Genomic DNA, 16,926 nt, shown 5'->3' on the forward strand with positions numbered 1-16,926 from the left:
TACTGCACTATGTTTGTTTTGATTCGCTTTGAAAGTTTAACAGATAAAATAAAGGGTTCGTGGATTTTCCCTGTGTTTCGAGGGGTGCAAATATTAACTTGGGACCGAAGATAGTAGCAGAGCTGAGCCAAAAAGTTGAGCACGTTTCTTTGAGACCTTCTGGTCTTAGAGTTACCTCTATGGTGTTACTGCTACCTAAAGCTACAACTAATTTGAACAGTACTTCTCAGCAGTGCTGCAAAATGTCGACAATACACGGCGACATTTAAAATTCTGATTTGGTAATTTCTTCATTTCCCAACAGCTTTAAATTACCATAAAGCTGATTGGAAGCAATATCGAATATTGGAATGTAACTTTGATCCAAATATTTCTTTGCAAACCAAAGATGATGTTAATTATGCTTTTGAACCTCTGACTACGTCTATAGTTGAAGCAAGAGCTGCCTCAGTACCGGTGCAAGGTTACATTCGATTCAATTATAATAGACGATCATCTTCAGCTTCAAACCTTTTGAAAATAATGTTTCGAAATTGGACCCGAGTTCCAAACCCTTTTGGAAGTTAACAAAAATTAAAAAAAAAACTCAAAGCCTATTCCAGCGCTTAAAGAAGGTGGTAACATTTTGATCACAAATTCGGAAAAAGTTCAAACACTTGCTAAGCGATTCGAGAGTTCCCATAATTTTAGTATTGTTCTTACTACTCCTGTTGAGAATCATGTTGTTTGGGATTATCTGAATATTTTCTCTCGGGAAGATAATTTTGATGATTGCTGGGTGATTGATTTGGACGAAGTAAGGTCTATAACTTAAAAGTTTCAAAATATGAAAGCTCCAGGTGATGATGGAATTGTCTATATTCTCATCAAAAATTCCTAGAGAGTAGCTTGTCTTTCTTGATAAAATTATTTAACAGATGTTTCCATTTGAATGTTTCCTTCCAGATGTTTCCTGATGAATGGAAAAATGCAAAAGTTGTTCCAATATTGAAGGCGAATAAAAATTCGTCTTTAGCTTCTAGCTACCATCCAATAAGTTTGCTTTCTTCAATATGTTAACTTTTTGAAAAGATAATTTTCAATACAATGATGTAATTTGTATTGTAGTGTATCTGAAAATTATTTGAAAACCAAAAGTTTCCATTTTGGTTTCCAAAATCTTGTCAGACATCGATTTTCAGCATCAACACTTCGTCCTTGCTCCAAAAAGATATACAGACAGTAAGGCATTTGAAGCTTGTTATATAATCGGAAGTTCACAAGCACACTTGTGCCATGAAGTGATAGAATTTTGAATGTAACCAACCACTATCCGTAAGGCCTTAAACATCGTGAAGATTTTTTTTGAAGCTTGCAACTTTTGAGATCCTCACCATTTCAAGAAACAACATGTTCGAGAAATTCATAGGCATCATCAAGCACATAAGTGCCATAACTTCCCCTGTACCCTCCGTCGATTTTTTTTTTAAATTTAAAGACAAAAAACAATTGACATCGTCTTCATCCAGAAGTTTCACAGACTGAAAAACTGAGCACTAGACAACGGAAAACACACAACAACTCAGTTGACCAGTCAGTAGAGAAATTTCCATTTGCAAAAAAGTTTTACCAACTGGAGCGGGAATCGTTTAGTGACACACACACTCCGTCTGAACGACGGGTGACGCCGCTAATCGCACGACCACGAAGTCCACAACTTATAAAGACATTATTTTAAAAACTGTATAGAAACTCTTTTCCATATAAAAATTGTACTATTGTTTGCATTAAATTTTATCATCGTATTTAGCATAGGATCACTTCACGAATTTCCAACAATGTATACGTAATTAACATTAAATTACACATCGAATGATAGTTCACCTAGTAACAACGAAACATAATTATAACCAATCTCCTATACTAGCATGACCTAGCATGTGAAAACCAAAGTTCAAGTAAAATTCAAAAAGACCAACCCAACATGCGAAATTTGTCAGTTACCATCCCTCGTTCGATAGTCCGTTCATCAATAGGTCAATGTCCCGGAGTAACATTCACGTGATTATCGCCCACGGGTGTTATCAAAATTGCAATGTTACATACAATGGAGCGCACAGAAAAATCGGAACATGTAAGAAGCCCAGTTATCGCATTCAAATTTGTTTTCCAAATGATAATGCATCATCGAAAGTACTATAAAAGCTGTTGTCCGTTAATGCAACAGGACATGCTCACAGTTGAGCTCGTACAGGAGAGAACAAGATGAGACTGACGGTTGCAGCGATTGCACTTTGCCTGGTCGCACTGACCAGTGCAGCTTACGTTCCGGTGGAGAAATCGGTGACCGGATTAAAATATGGTAAGTCGATTCTTGTTGTAGGAATCTTTTCCAATTAACATAACAATTTTCATTTATTCTCAGCCGACAAGGAATTTCTGGTAAAGCAGAAATTCTTCTTCGAGGTGTTCCGCAACATCCATCTGCCTCTCATGTTCGAGGAGTACATGCCATACACCAAGACATGGATTTCCGATGAGACCAAATACACGGTATGGAAGCATTGCACATTTCCTTTGAAATTCCCAATCAACTAAAAGATGTTTAATTTCAGAACTACAATGAAGTCTTCGAGTTCTTCGAATACTACAAGCTTGGCTTCTTGCCAAAGGGAGAAATGTTCACCATCTACAATAAGGAGTACATGAAGCAGACCTATCTGCTCTTCAACTTCTTCTACAACTGCGCTGATTGGGAAACTTTCTACAAGAACGTCATTTGGGCTCGCGAAAACGTCAACGAGGGCATGTTCATCTATGCTCTGACCATGGCTACCTTCCACCGTCCAGATCTCAAGGGCATCGTACTGCCAGCGATCTATGAAATTTACCCATACTATTTCTTCAACACCGACATGGTTCACAAGGCGATGTACAAGAAATTGTATGAACCAAAATTCGGATTTGTCAGCAATGGCAAATACAATGTTGTCTACTCAAACTTCACCGCTCTCTATCCGATGGACTACTTCGGCGAAGACAAACTGAGCTACTTCACTGAAGATATTGGACTCAACTCATACTACTATTATTTCATGATGGACTATCCATTCTTCCTGGGTGAAAGCAAATTCAACCTGTTCAAGGATCGTCGTGGAGAGTTGTACATGTACATGTATCAACAGCTCATTGCTCGTTACTACCTGGAACGTCAAGCTAACTTCATGGGACCGATTGAGAAATTCAGCTGGGATCAGCCTATCAAGACTGGATATTCGCCCAAACTCACCTACTGGAATGGAATGCCTTTCTATGGACGCAACGACTACTACTCTCTCCCCAAGGATCAGTACTACAAGATTGATCTGCTGAAGGACTACGAAGCCAGAATCAGACAAGTTATTGACCAGGGATACATGTATCTAGATGATGGAACCAAGATTGACTTCCGTCAACCAGAATCTATCAACTACCTCGGAAATCTGATCAACGCCAATCCAGATAGCGCTGATACTGAGTACTACAAGTATATTGAATTCTTCGCTCGCCTCATGTACAGCGGTTCTGATTACTTCTACAGTGGATCGAAGGTGTGGCCCAGCGCTCTCATGCACTTCGAAACATCGATTCGTGATCCGTTCTTCTATCAATTGTACTACAAAATCCTGAGCTACTACTGGCAATTCAAGAGCTACCTGCCATACTACACCTTTGATGAACTGAACTTCAAGGGAGTCGAAATCAAGAATGTCGTCTTCGATAAGCTGATGACTTATTTCGAGTACTTCGATGCCGATATCAGCAATGCTATCCCAATGGGCTTCTCCTCAGAAAAGTTCTTCGATTTCTCGGTGTTCGCTCGCCAGAAGCGCATCAACCACAAGCCATTCACCTATACTATGGACATCTCCTCTGAATTCGCTGGCAAGGGCGTTGTTCGCATGTACATGGGACCGAAGTTCTACGACTTTAAGCAACTGCAAAATTTGAAGCAATACTTCGTTGAGGTTGACCAGTATATGTATGACTTCGTCGTTGGCAAGAATACTATTGTCCGCAACTCTCGTGATTATTACTGGAGCGTTCGCGATCGCACCACCTACACTGACCTGTATAAGAAGGTCATGATGGCATACAAGGGAGAGGACAAATTCGTTCTGGACATGTCTGAAGCTCACTGTGGCTTCCCCGATCGTCTCCTGTTGCCGAAGGGTCTTCCAAGCGGTTTCGAAATGGCCTTCTACTTCATTGTCACTCCATACTACGCTCCCAAGGTCGAACAATTTTCCACGTATGATTACAACTACAGCTGCGGCGTTGGATCTGGCTCGAAATATATTGATGAACTGCCATTCGGATTCCCCTTCGATCGCGAGATCAACTTTGCCTATTTCTTCACCAAGAATATGTATTTCAAGGATGTGATGGTTTATCACACCGAGGATATGAAATTGAACCAATCATACTAACAATAAGAGAAACAATGTGAAGTGCAAAGCTGTGGTGAGTAGACCAAATAAATCGATGTAATCTGTATCATGTATATTATGATGTTCAATTTGATGACCTTAAATCCATTTTCCATTTAAATTACTATTTAAACTATTTAAACGTAAAGGACATGTATGTATGAAAGGGTGAACCTGGGCAGAAGGGGTAGATGTACATTTTTACTACAGAGATGTCACCACATTCACGACATTTTTCCTCATAGCATTTTCATGACATGTGCCACCTCACCTGGGTTGCCAAGTGGGATTTTTATCGTCTTCCTTCGGTATGAAAGTAAAGCCATTCGTCCCGGCCCATGTGTTGATGGTTAAGATTGATAAAAGTAGGTCTGCTTGTTAACACTCCTTACCGGAGGCATCGTTCCGGTAAAATTAGTAACCTGCAATGTTTAAAAAATCGTATCGTATTTTCGTGTGTTCCTAAGGTGTTCTGTGGGACTGTTAGTGTTTTGCATTGTTATTAATCATCCCCTATACTAGGAATATTTTTATAGAGATTGTTGATGCACATACACCAGGGTTGCCATCTTACCCATGCGGCCATCTTGCTCCACTTTCGCCTACGTTTAATGATATATCTGTAAAATATCTGTTCGTTAACTGAGATCTCAGCAAAAATCTACGCAACCGAGAAACAGCGGTGGGTGGCCGGAAGCACCCACCGCATATATAGAGGGGTTACTGTATATATAAATTTCCCGATGAGTGCGGTGGAAGGTGCCGTCCATCCATCACTCCTTTTCGGTTGACTGGGCAAGAGTCTACAATTCATACGATTTTTTTAAGGTTTGATTTTTGAAGATTATCCACGGAGGTAGTGTGGTGAAAAATATCTTGATAACAGTCCACCTAGACAGCCTCTTATATGCAAAACATAATATACTCGCGCTTTCCCTTTTTGAAGATTATGCCAAACATTTTGGCATTTATTTAATTTTGATGTTTTTCGGAGATTCAGTTAGTCAGTTTGCCAAAATGACCATTATGCCAAATAGCGAATTGAAAAAAAGGTATTATGCCAATCGACTTTATGCTAAACTACCTAATGACAAACGATTTCATGATAAATGAGTTCCCACGCTACGAAGGATGGGTGGGTGCTAAAAATGAGAATTTTAGCATTACATTGAACAGGATCAAAGGAGTATTTGTTTGTTTTATATACATTATTATGCATATACAATTCAAGGTTTTGTAAATAAGTTAAGTTTTCTTTATTATGGAGGCTTTCAGGCTGAGGCTGGTTCGATACAGCCTTAACCATAATAGAACAAAATCAAATTTCAAATGCAGTTATATACACAGACTCAAAATCAGCGTGTCAAATAATAGAAACAGGATCACATAGTAACAAGATTCCTGAACTAATAAATCAAATAGTTACCAAAGCTTATGAATGGAAAACAATTATTCAATGGGTGCCAAGTCACGTAAATATTCTAGGGAACGAGATTGCAGACAGATTAGCTAAACAAGGATTAACTGAGAAAAGAACCATATCCAATTGCATTTTATTAAAAGATGCTTTTGTAATTTTTAAAAATAAAATGCACAATAAAACAAATCTGTGGTATCGGGAATATTCTGATTCAAAGGGAAAAACATTTTTCAACTTTCAACAAACAATCGAAAACGTATCTTGGTTTTACAATAAAAATTTGAACAACTACCAGATAAGGCTGCTGAATAGATTGCTAACTGGTCACGACTGGTCAAAAGTTTGGAAGGCTAAAATGAAGCTAATTGACGACGAAAATTGTGAAACTTGTGATGAGCCTGAAAATGGTGAGCATATTGTGTTGCACTGTTGTAGATTTGGACGAATACGAGCAAAATATTCATTCGATAATAGATTCCGTACTTTAATTGAATTATTCAACAGCAGAGATTTGAATTTTTACGTCGAAGTTTGCACCTTTCTAGGAGAAATTAAAATGGACATTTAGTCGATTTTTCTTTTTTCTTAACAATTTTTTGATTCGATTTTGAAACGTCGGTGACTCCAGGGGTGTGTACGGTTCGTTTGGAGACTACTGGGTAATCCGAACACTAACGACACCTGTCTTTTGGAGCTAAATACCCATGCGTGAACCAAATACGCTACGAAGAGATAAATCAATAGGGCTTTATAGTCGTTGTCACTTTGCCCTTTCCCAGGAGCTGTCAAATGATAGCTCAAATAGAGAAGAAGAAGAAGAGGCTGGTTCGCCTCCGTTTTTGTTAATAAAATTTATAACAGTCACAGAATGAGTGGTTCGAAAATATGGTTTGGGTAACGTTCGGTACGATTAGTGACAAAACCAAAATCCTGTAACCATTTTCCGAACACCGAACTGAACCAGCCTTTAATGAGACATCATTTGAAGCAATTTTTTTTTATTGTTTGGCGTAATTGTCTCTTTGAAATTAACTATTTTTGCGAAAAAAAAAACATTTGCCATTTTCGCGAAACAGTTTTTATTTTACCTTAAAATGCACCAAGAACTTTCTATTTTCTATTGGGCGATTCAAATGTATTATTAGTTTCTAATCAACTTCTATCTTACAAAACCTTGTATCTGGATTTGTTAATTATATGATGCGACGAAGCCTGCAACTTCAGCAATTCTTCCTTGATGAGTCGTGTTATCTCGCGCTTTGCCTTCGTTACAGCCAACTCGGAGCAGCTCTCAATAGCCAGGTACAACTTACGTTCACCTTCTGGAGGAGTTTTACCCGGTGGAACGTACGTACCGCGTACTGTAAGACCAGCCTCGGAATATTCGGAGATTTGTGCAAGTGCTTCCTGCGAGTAGAATAATATATGAAAATTGATATCCTAGACGAAACCTTCAAAAAAACCATTAAATTATCGCTTACTTTTGAAGTAACTTTCCATCTTGCTTGTTGTGGGAAGTCGTTGATTTCCAGCTCTTCCTCGTACTTGCGGAAGACCGTTTCATTAGTTTCCACAGGCGATTCGTCTTCATCCTTGGGTTGGTAGTTGAGTTTGGTGTTAAGTTTGGCTGCCAGCTGCTCGGCAACCGTTTTGGCAGTGATAAGTTGTTGGGTTGTTCCACCCTTGAGAATAGCCTCAGCTGCCTGCTGCGTAGCACCTTTAGCTTCAAATCCGAGATTTTTCTGTAGATTGATACGTGAAGCCAATCGTTTGGCAAGTTCCAATTTGTCTGAATTCGTGGTCGTAGGAACCGGCGTGGGTACCGATTGAGTTATGACTGGAGCTTCGACTTCCTTCACAATGCGCTTCGTGGCAAACATGCTTTCAATGTGCTGGTCAATATCTTGTTCCAAGTCATCATCGTCATCTGAATCCTGTAGCCCAAGAGCTGCCTTTTGAAGTTTTTTGCGCTCGTTGACAGCGGCTGCTTCTTGTTCGTCAAATTTGAAGCCTTTTCCACTAAAGCCACCACCGGTGTGGACTTTTTTACCTTCGGCTTCTTGAGCCGCTTTATATGTTTCCCACAGGCTTCGGAGATCATCCGGAACGGTACCACCGGACAGTTCAAGTGCACGAATAGTATCACCAGAATAGCGTCCCTGTTCATGGGTCAAGAATGTCCAAGCGAAACCTTTGTTTCCAGCTCGTCCTGTTCGGCCACATCTGTAAGCATAGTATTAAAACCAAAAATAAATAATTAGAGGTTAGCGAAAAGTTAAATCTGTTACCTGTGCACATAGTCTTCATAGTGGTTAGGACAGTCATAATTCACAACTAAAATCAGTTGTTTAACATCCAGTCCACGCGCAGCGACCGAGGTAGCAATAAGCAGCTTTACACGACCCTGTTTGAAGTCGACAATCGTCGAATCTCTATCGAATTGATCGATACCACCGTGTAAACTCAGACAAGGATATGAAGCCTTCATTAAATCCTTCAGCAGAATATCAGCATTCTCCTGCTTATCCACAAAGACGATAATGCTGCCCAGCTCTTGATAAAGACCAAGTAATTCCAATAGCTTGAAAAACTTGGCATCTTCCTCCAGAACAACAACATGTTGCTCTACATCTTTGCAAACCACCGAGCGACCACCAATTTGAATTTCAATCGGTTTTTTCAATATCCGTCGAGCGAGAGCTTCCATTTGCCGCGGAAAAGTGGCACTGAACATGACCGTCTGACGGTCCGGTCGAATATTATCTATGATTCTCATAACCTGTGGTTCAAAACCCAAATCAAACATACGATCTGCCTCGTCTAAAACGACATACGTTACACGACGAAGATTCGTAACGCGACCAGAATTCGCTGCTAACATGTCGATCATCCGTCCCGGAGTACATACGATAATTTCCGCTCCGCGTTTGAGCTCAGCAATCTGTTCCGAAATTCCGGTTCCGCCGTACACGCATACTGCTCTCAAATTCAACGACTTTGCAAATTTTCTTATATCTTTTCCTATTTGCATGCAAAGTTCGCGAGTTGGTGTCATAATAATGGATATTGGACCTTCTCCATCCTCAAGCGGTGGTTGATCCAAAATATGTCGGAACATAGGAAGAATGAATGCCAATGTTTTCCCACTACCAGTTTTGGCAATACCAATTAAATCGCGGCCTGACATAATCGCAGGAATGGCCTGGCATTGAATTGGTGTTGGTTTTGCGAATCCGAGTTTCCTAAGAACATCAAACTCTTTTTTCGAAACACCACAATGGGCCCAGGTTTTGATAGGTTTTGGGCATCCCTTACCCTTCACAGTTATTCCTTCGAGTTCAGTTTTATAAACGCCAACTTCCGCGTGGGTCATTTTGGCAATTTCAGGCACCTCGACATAGAACGCTTTCCTGAAGGGCATGTAGTTAATTCCAGAATGGTCAATTTTAGCTAGTTCTTTTTTCTGCTTGTTTGCTAAATTTGCAGCAGTATCTTTAATGTCTTCCTGTTCCTCTTCTGAGGAATACTCTAAACCATCCTGATTTTGCTCAATCAGTTCACCCTTGTTGGTCGTTTCCGTACTCTTTTTCACGACACCTGTGATAATAGTAACACCAGAGCTAGAAGCAGCCTGTCCGTCCGCTTTTGTTGTGGGGTTAACCAACTTATTTACTTTCCTCACCTCATCATTGACTTCCTTCATGAACGCATCCAAAGGATCAATATCATCCTCTTCGTCAATGCCTTTGTTGGCTTTATCTTTCACATCGTCATCGTCATCTTCTTCGTCATCCTCCAAGCTCCATTTCTTCGGAATATGAACTCCGGTCAAAACAGATGGTTTCTTGATTTCGATTTCTTTTCGTTTTCTTTCAGCTCTCCAGCGCTCTATCCGCTCTCTTCTTTTAACCATTTCCTGTTCTAACCTTCGCTGTTCTTCTTCCTTATCCATGGGCACGGAAAGATCGAAAGTCTCCTCTTTTTCTTTGGGCTCCTCCTTCACGGGTTTCTTGACTTCTTTCTCAACAAACCCAGGCGGCTTTTGGTCAAACTTCGATTGACGAAATCCACCACTATTTCCACCGCTGCTACTCACACTCTGAGCACTAAAAATGCATATCGTTAAAAAATATTCAAAACAACTTAAGTGCTAAAACTTACTATTTAGTAGCCTGCTCCCTAAGTTTTTCCCGTTCCTTCTCGCGTTCTCTCTTCCGTTCCGCTTCCTTAAACCGCTCCTTTTCCAGTTCCTTGTCCCTTTCTCGATCTCGTTGTTCCCTCTCGCGATCTCTCTCACGGTCACGTCTGCTGAAATCCTTGAACCGGAAAGAAGTTTTCGCACGCTCCCGATCGCGATCACGACTCCGGGAGCGCCTTTTCTTCCGATCCGGTGGGGAATGCGATCTGCTACGAGAGCGCCGGCGATCCTTGCTGTAAACATCAAGAAAAATAAACATCATTTTGTAATCGTAAACATAACCTGCCCTGATTCCAAGAAGCCTGATATTAAAATGTAAATTCCACTATTTACTTACCCATTTTCGCCTGGTCTCGTCATGGTCGTGAAAGAAGATGCTACTAATAAGGCAAATACAATGTAATGTTGATGAATTTCACCTGTATTTAAGCCGAGTTACAAGAAAACTAGCGGAAAAACTAAGGTGTTTTCTGCAAAACTCCAAAACAAGAAAATTTTTGACAATAAGTTTTTTAGAACAAACATCAATAAACACGCTTTACCGCGATGACTGATGATTGATGATGGTGCATGGGTGCTCGCCAGATAAACCGGTGATTATTACACCATACTGTGCAAGTTGAGACGGGACTTGACAATCGGGTAGCGATATCGAGCAAATTTACTATCAAATCCGAGCCAGTTTCTGATTGGTCGATTTGACAATAGCAATCGTGGAATAAAAAGGACAGAGGGATCGCACACAGCAAAAAAAAATGTAATATCGATCAACGTAATTCAAGCTGATGTATGAAATAATGATGTAATAGCAAAAAGCAGATACAATATAACATCAATGGATGTAATTTTGTTCGCAAAATCGATGTACATCGTACAATGTGATATTACACAACCGATGGATTGACCTGGTTGCAGCAGTTTCGATGTAATATTCAACAACTTTTTTTGCTGTGCATCAATCTGGCTGGCAGTGATGCCGGAATCAATGGTGATGATTTGCTGTGTACGTCCGATGTAACATCCCACGTCAACATTTCTCTATGAACATTTCAAATGGTCCTATCTGCTTTGATCGATTCTCTTCATCGACTTTCTCTTATGTTAATAACTCAGCTGCAAAACCTTTCCCTGTTGTATTTGACGTTTTGGACGCTAGATAAGAACCTCCTTTATTAAACTATGTGGTAGAATTAGCGCGAAATCTGTTTACATAGCAGTGGTTATGAAAAGAGAAAGTCGATGAAGAGAATCAATCAAAGCAGATAGGACCATTTGAAATGTTCATCGAGATTTCCTAGATAGTCCTATTGTTTTTTTGATAGGATTGAATAAGGTGTTTTTATTTTCAAATACTTCATTTTTCTTACCTTTCCAATTCACGAAACGAATCCTTATCTACCTCTACAGCCACTTGATGCATTCCTTTATTCTAAATTTTCAAAGCTCCAAAGGGAAATCGGAAGTTTAATCACCGACAATATTTTTCACTTTTGACGTAAGCATGGTGAGTAAAATTTGTGCAGCATTACTCAGAATTGAGTAAACAATGTTTTTAGACAAACAGAGGAGAAGTTACTCACTTTGCTCAATCAATGTTACTCCGATTTTGAAATTTTGTACAAAAATACCAAACTGAGTAGAAGCTACTCACCTTTGAGGAACATTGAGCGAGCGTGTATATTTATATGTACTAAAAATCTAATCAGATTGTTCTAAAAGATGTCTATCTCCGATGTCCATCAACTCGCCCCCCGTAGCCATTTTTCGCGACTCGCGTTGCGACGGTACAAGTAAACGTCAAAGTGATTCCAAAACAAACGAAATTCAGTTTCAATTTTTGTTGTTGTGCTGCATTTTGCTTTAGGAAAGTGTTCAATTTGCATGCTTTTTCGTTTTAATTACGCAATTATCGAGTTTACAAAAGTGATTAGCAATGGAGTGATGTTTTGTGAGTGAAGATTATCAACATAACAATGAATATCGGCCGACTGAAGCTGAAACCCAAAGGGAGCTCCGCGAGCAAAAACGGAAGCTCCCTTTCACAGGCAGAGGTAGGTGAAATTAATATTATTTGATCTTCATTCCTTCGTTTGTTGGCTTTTGGCCTAAAAATGATCAATAATTTATAACCAGTTTTTTTAATGCATTGTCTGATTTGATTTTAATCTTTAATACAAATTTGGTCATAAAATGTTCATTACATCTGATGTATCATGGCGAAAGTGGAGGAGGAGAAGCACGTCGATCGTAGAAAGTAGAACTCTTGAATCTATTTTAAGACTTCCATCGATGCTTTCGTTTTGGTCAAAGGGAATGATTTTACGCGGCTTTTCAGGCAAATTTTCTTGGCCGCCTTATGTTTGGAAAGAAATTACGTGACTTTGTTTGTTTTATATGCGAATCATTTCTATAGTGCTGAGTTGGACTCTGCTAACGACACAGCGTAAATTATATGTAAATGGTCACGGTTCGATAGGTGTTTTACAAAATGGTATAGAAAGTGCTTCTGCTCAGTGATGCATAGTTATTCAATGTATAGTTAGGTTATTTATAACTCACTAAAATGCAGTGTTTCTCTAAAATTCTAGAGTGTTTATATTTAATTTAAAATCTTACGTACTCTGAACATTCCAGTGGGAAGATAAATTTGCATTCCTCAAAGACAATTTGATGGGACAGCAGATTACTCTCTCTCTCTACTTTTATGGTTAACAATGTATAAAGACTTAGCATGTTATTTTTCTCTACTCACTACTGGCGCTTAACAAACGATTTGGAGTACGTATAGCGTGTTGCAGAATGATTTGTGTATCCGATTCAGTCTTGCACTAGTTCTAGCGCTGGTTTCTTTCATCTTCGTGATCCATCTTGAATAAGGAGAAACATACAAATACAGACAGCGAATTCTTGCTTAGGGAATTTAAATCTAGAACACCAAACAATTCTCGACCTATTGCAGTTGTCTGATGAGCGCTCACGCGTAGGAATTCAAACATGTAAACAGACGGCCAGTTCTGGTTGAGCTTTCCTCTCGTCAAGTGGAGAAGCGTAAATAAACATTGTTACATTAACATTTATGGTAGGCGGATATGTCGTTACAAGTGGAAGGATTTATATCGGCACACCGCAAAGCGGGGTAAAATGGGGCAGTTTTAATATGTTTATTGTAAAATTGATTTGTTTTCTCAAAAACAAAACTGAATGCAATTTATATTTTTGTTTTTAAAAAAAATCAACAAGTCCATTAATAGTCGTTATCTTATTATTCTTGGATTCTTGTTGAGCCTAACTATTTTGTGAATATGAATATGATTAATGATTAAAAAACTATACATGCAATTTTTGGGTTTAAGGAAAAATGGGCGAAAGGACATTATGTCGAAAGAACAAACGGACAAAAATGGATAGATAAAAGATGGAAAGAAAACAAAGGACGAAAAGACAAAAGGTCGACAGATGATGATGATGATGATGGTTCCACCGCTTACCCTTACAAAGGTTGGAACTTGACGATTTATCTTTAAGATAATTAATTATACCTAATTACGCTGTTTTTCCTTTTTATTTGTTTATTTTTTTATTGTTTATTGTTTATTGTTGTTTGTTTTACATCAACAGGCTAGATGAAGCCCCAATGATGTTAACCTTATCAACTATAGTAAAAAAAAATACATTCAAGCATGGTCAAGCGAAAAACTTTCGACGAAGCGCATTACGGGAGAGATGAAAGTCGAAAACTGATGCAACTCTGTTGAATGTTCTCTGCAGTCCGCAAATCGCACCGTGTGCTCCATAATTTATGCGACGTAGAGGCAGTCTTAGCATAAGGTTGTTACGAAGCGGGATTGAACATTCAAGTCAATTTGCCTCAGGATAGCCTCGCAATCTGTCCTTCCTTGCAGTATATCGGCCACGGCTAGGGCTCTGCTTGCGTCTCTTCTAGTCCGGCGAAGTTCTAGGTCGATAAGTTCACAACGGCTTTCATAACTGGGTAATCGAAACGGATCATTCCAAGGCAATATATATAGCGCAAAACGAAGAAAGCGACGTTGAACAGATTTAATTATCTTGGCACCGTTGTTGTAGTTTGGGTTCCAGCCTCAACGTCATCTGGATGAATCTCCAGGTGGAAGAACTATAGAATTTGGAACGATCGCACAAAACAGAGAAGCGAAAAAAGCCTCACGACGGGGCGATCCATGACTGAATAGAGATCTCCAAGCGCAATCTCACGAACACTAAGATCCAACATCCATATACAAAAATGAAGAAGAAGATGAAACAAAAAGGAATCGCGATATCACAAGTACTTAAAAAGAAAGTGTGCGGTCTCACGCACACTTTTGTGCATCTGGAGAACTCTAATAGCAAGAAAAACCTTCAGCACTGAAAGCATGATCAAGCTTACGCGTGACGTTTTTCGTTCGCAATAATTGATGAATATTGTAAGATATTTTTTGGTATTTCAATTCGAAATATTCTGCGAAAATTATCGATAATTAAAAACGGATGTAATAATTATTCGGCAAAGTCATCTATGCGTTTGCAAGAACTCATTGATGAAAGCGCTTCAAAATAAATAGTAAAAATAATTCTAAATTGAGAGTATTCCTAAATCACATTGGATTTGCATTTGTGAAATAATAAAAACAATTTAAGTGTGTGTGCTAATAGTAAAAAAATAAGCGTTGATTTAAAAATCCAGCTACAGTGAAATCAAAAGGTTCCACAATTTTCACAAGATGTTTCTCAAGTATTTGAGGATATTCTGTGAACATTTCAGTCTTTTTGATGGAGGTATTCTGATCTTCATCAGGACTTCCCTGAACTTCGACAGACCTTCTCTGAACTACGGAAGGACTTCCCTGAACATCGGCAGGACTTCCCTGAACTTCGACATGACTACGGCACGACTCCCCCGAAGTTTTGCAGGACTTTCCCGAAGTTCGGTAGGCCTTCCCTGAACATTGGCAGGACTTCCCTGAACTTCGAAAATACAGTACTGGACAAAATAAATCATACACTCAACCCAAAAAAGTACATTACATCATATTTTTTGCTATTTTGCACGCAATTTTAGCAGTATATTCAGAAAAGTTCAAATATTTCTCATGGTGCATTCAATTATCTGAATGAAAATTGTTATAATATTCTGCTATTTTTGTTACAAATTTAAATAAATAGGTATATGCTCACTTTTGTGCTTGGACAAAATAAACTTCTAAGATTTTATTTTTTAGCCATCGAATAAAAACAAAATCTGAAGATTTGGCATCACGGCGTAATATTTGACAGTTCTTGTTCCAGGAAGCGTGCGCATCGCACCATTGTGTTTTGTTTGCGTCATTTGAAAAGTGAAAATGTCGGGAAAGCAGATTTCGCTCGATGTTAGAAATTTGGTGATTCGCGATCGTGAAAAATGAATTTCTTTTCGGAAAATTGCCGAAAAGTACTCGATCTCAGTTGGAGCTGTTCAGCACATATGGAAAAAGTACGAAACACGAGGAATTGTGAGGAATTTATTCGGACAAGGACGTCATCGTGCGACAAGTAATCCGAAGTATTCGTCAAAGCTATTGCTATATATTGTGGAATCGATGGATCTCAATGTAAGTCGACGTACTGTTCGCCGGCGACTTAATGAGAGCGGTTTGAAAAGCTGTTTGGCATCGAAGCGTCCTTTTATCAACCAGCGGAACCAACGAAAGCGACTGGAATTTGCTAAAAAGTACGCCGAAATGACTGTGGACTTCTGGAAACGAGTTCTGTGGACGGATGAGAGCAAATTTGAGTTATTTGGACAGAAAAGGCGATCAAGGGTTTGGCGAGGTTCCGGTGACGCTCTTAAGGAACCATACATTCAATAGACGGTTAAACACGGAGGCGGAAATATCATGGTATGCTCCCCATACGTATATATATTTGCGTGGTCTTGTGTTGGAAGCTTGGCTCATATAAAGGGAATAATGACTGCAGATGTGTACATCGACTTGTTAAGGGAAAATCTGGAAGTTTCGCTACTGAAAACTGGCCTGGAATCCAATTACATTTTCCAACAAGATAATGACCCAAAGCACACAGCGAAGAAAACAACGGCATTTTTCAAATCAAATCGGATCAAAACGCTGGAATGGCCTCCCCAATCTCCCGATCTCAACCCAATTGAGAATTTGTGGTCTTACTCGGTTTCCAACAAAAACGTTTATTTTGAAGCACTTGAAGCAGTGTGGGAGAATATCGATTCAGGATATCTACAAAACCTCGTCGAAAGTATGCCAAGACGGTTGGAAGCAGTGTTGAAAGCAAAGGGTGGTCATACCAAATACTGAGTGTGTTAAAATGTAAGTTGAAAGTTGAATTAAACAAGAATTCTCAATAAGAAATCAGGCGTATGATTTATTTTGTCCAACTCGAAATTCTCCTTTTACAACTTATAAATGATGATTGAGAAAGTCATACAATATATTGAATATTCTATACCTGCACAGTTTTAGCGAAAAACATACAGAAGTATTGCAGAACAAACCATTATTGTATGTTTGAATCTACCTGATATATCGAGCTCCAAAGAAAAATTATATGGGTGTATGATTTATTTTGTCCAGTACTGTGCTTCCCTGAACTTCGGCAGGACTTTCCTGAACTTTGGCAGGCCCTCCCTGAACTTCGATAGGACTTCCCTGAATTTTGGCAGGACTTCCCTGAACATTGGCAGGACTTTCCTGAAATTTGGCAGAACTTTCGGCAGGAGTTCCCTGAACTTCGTCAGGAGTTCCCTGAACTTCGTCAAGAGTTCCCTGAACTTCGTCAGGAGTTCCCTGAACTTCGTCAGGAGTTCCCTGAACTTCGTCAGGAGTTCC

The 16,926-nt window shown here is 39.3% G+C and overlaps 3 protein-coding genes across 7 annotated transcripts in view; 2 read left to right on the plus strand and 1 right to left on the minus strand.

Annotated features, from left to right (window-relative positions):
- Nucleotides 1–2,189: 2,189 nt before the first annotated feature.
- LOC135708247 (hexamerin-1.1-like) lies at nt 2,190–4,460 on the plus strand. Its single transcript, XM_065230242.1, has 3 exons — nt 2,190–2,341; nt 2,405–2,532; nt 2,595–4,460. The coding sequence occupies exons 1-3, from the start codon at nt 2,245–2,247 to the stop codon at nt 4,446–4,448; spliced, it is 2,079 nt and encodes a 692-aa protein (XP_065086314.1). The 5' UTR covers nt 2,190–2,244; the 3' UTR covers nt 4,449–4,460.
- A 2,564-nt stretch (nt 4,461–7,024) lies between these two features.
- Prp5 (pre-mRNA processing factor 5) lies at nt 7,025–10,561 on the minus strand. The gene is made up of 5 exons (XM_065230243.1): nt 10,404–10,561; nt 10,030–10,299; nt 8,157–9,974; nt 7,350–8,091; nt 7,025–7,275 (listed from the first exon to the last, which is right to left on the minus strand). The coding sequence occupies exons 1-5, from the start codon at nt 10,424–10,426 to the stop codon at nt 7,033–7,035; spliced, it is 3,096 nt and encodes a 1,031-aa protein (XP_065086315.1). The 5' UTR covers nt 10,427–10,561; the 3' UTR covers nt 7,025–7,032.
- Nucleotides 10,562–11,883: 1,322 nt separating this feature from the next.
- Nucleotides 11,884–16,926, plus strand: part of Plp (Pericentrin-like protein) — a 58,628-nt gene continuing 53,585 nt past the window's right edge. For all 5 annotated transcript variants that reach the window (XM_065230244.1, XM_065230245.1, XM_065230246.1 and 2 more), the window contains exon 1: nt 11,884–12,117. In XM_065230244.1, the coding sequence (XP_065086316.1) occupies nt 12,040–12,117 (78 nt within the window). In that variant the 5' untranslated portion in view covers nt 11,884–12,039. The remainder of the gene's footprint in view (nt 12,118–16,926) is intronic.

This window comes from Ochlerotatus camptorhynchus, unplaced genomic scaffold, assembly GCF_037179485.1.
Source record: "Ochlerotatus camptorhynchus isolate MF236.1 unplaced genomic scaffold, CSIRO-AGI_Acam_v1.1 ptg000329l, whole genome shotgun sequence".
Taxonomy (NCBI): Eukaryota; Metazoa; Arthropoda; class Insecta; order Diptera; family Culicidae; genus Ochlerotatus; species Ochlerotatus camptorhynchus.

Coding starts and splice junctions, on each gene's coding strand:
- LOC135708247 (XM_065230242.1), top strand. CDS start 2,245: ATGAGACTGACGGTTGCAGCGATTGCACTTTGCCTGGTCGCACTGACC. Junction 2,342..2,404: donor GGTGACCGGATTAAAATATG/GTAAGTCGATTC, acceptor ATTTATTCTCAG/CCGACAAGGAATTTCTGGTA. Junction 2,533..2,594: donor CCGATGAGACCAAATACACG/GTATGGAAGCAT, acceptor GTTTAATTTCAG/AACTACAATGAAGTCTTCGA.
- Prp5 (XM_065230243.1), bottom strand. CDS start 10,426: ATGACGAGACCAGGCGAAAATGG. Junction 9,975..10,029: donor AGGGAGCAGGCTACTAAATA/GTAAGTTTTAGC, acceptor ATGCATTTTTAG/TGCTCAGAGTGTGAGTAGCA. Junction 7,276..7,349: donor GATGGAAAGTTACTTCAAAA/GTAAGCGATAAT, acceptor TTCTACTCGCAG/GAAGCACTTGCACAAATCTC.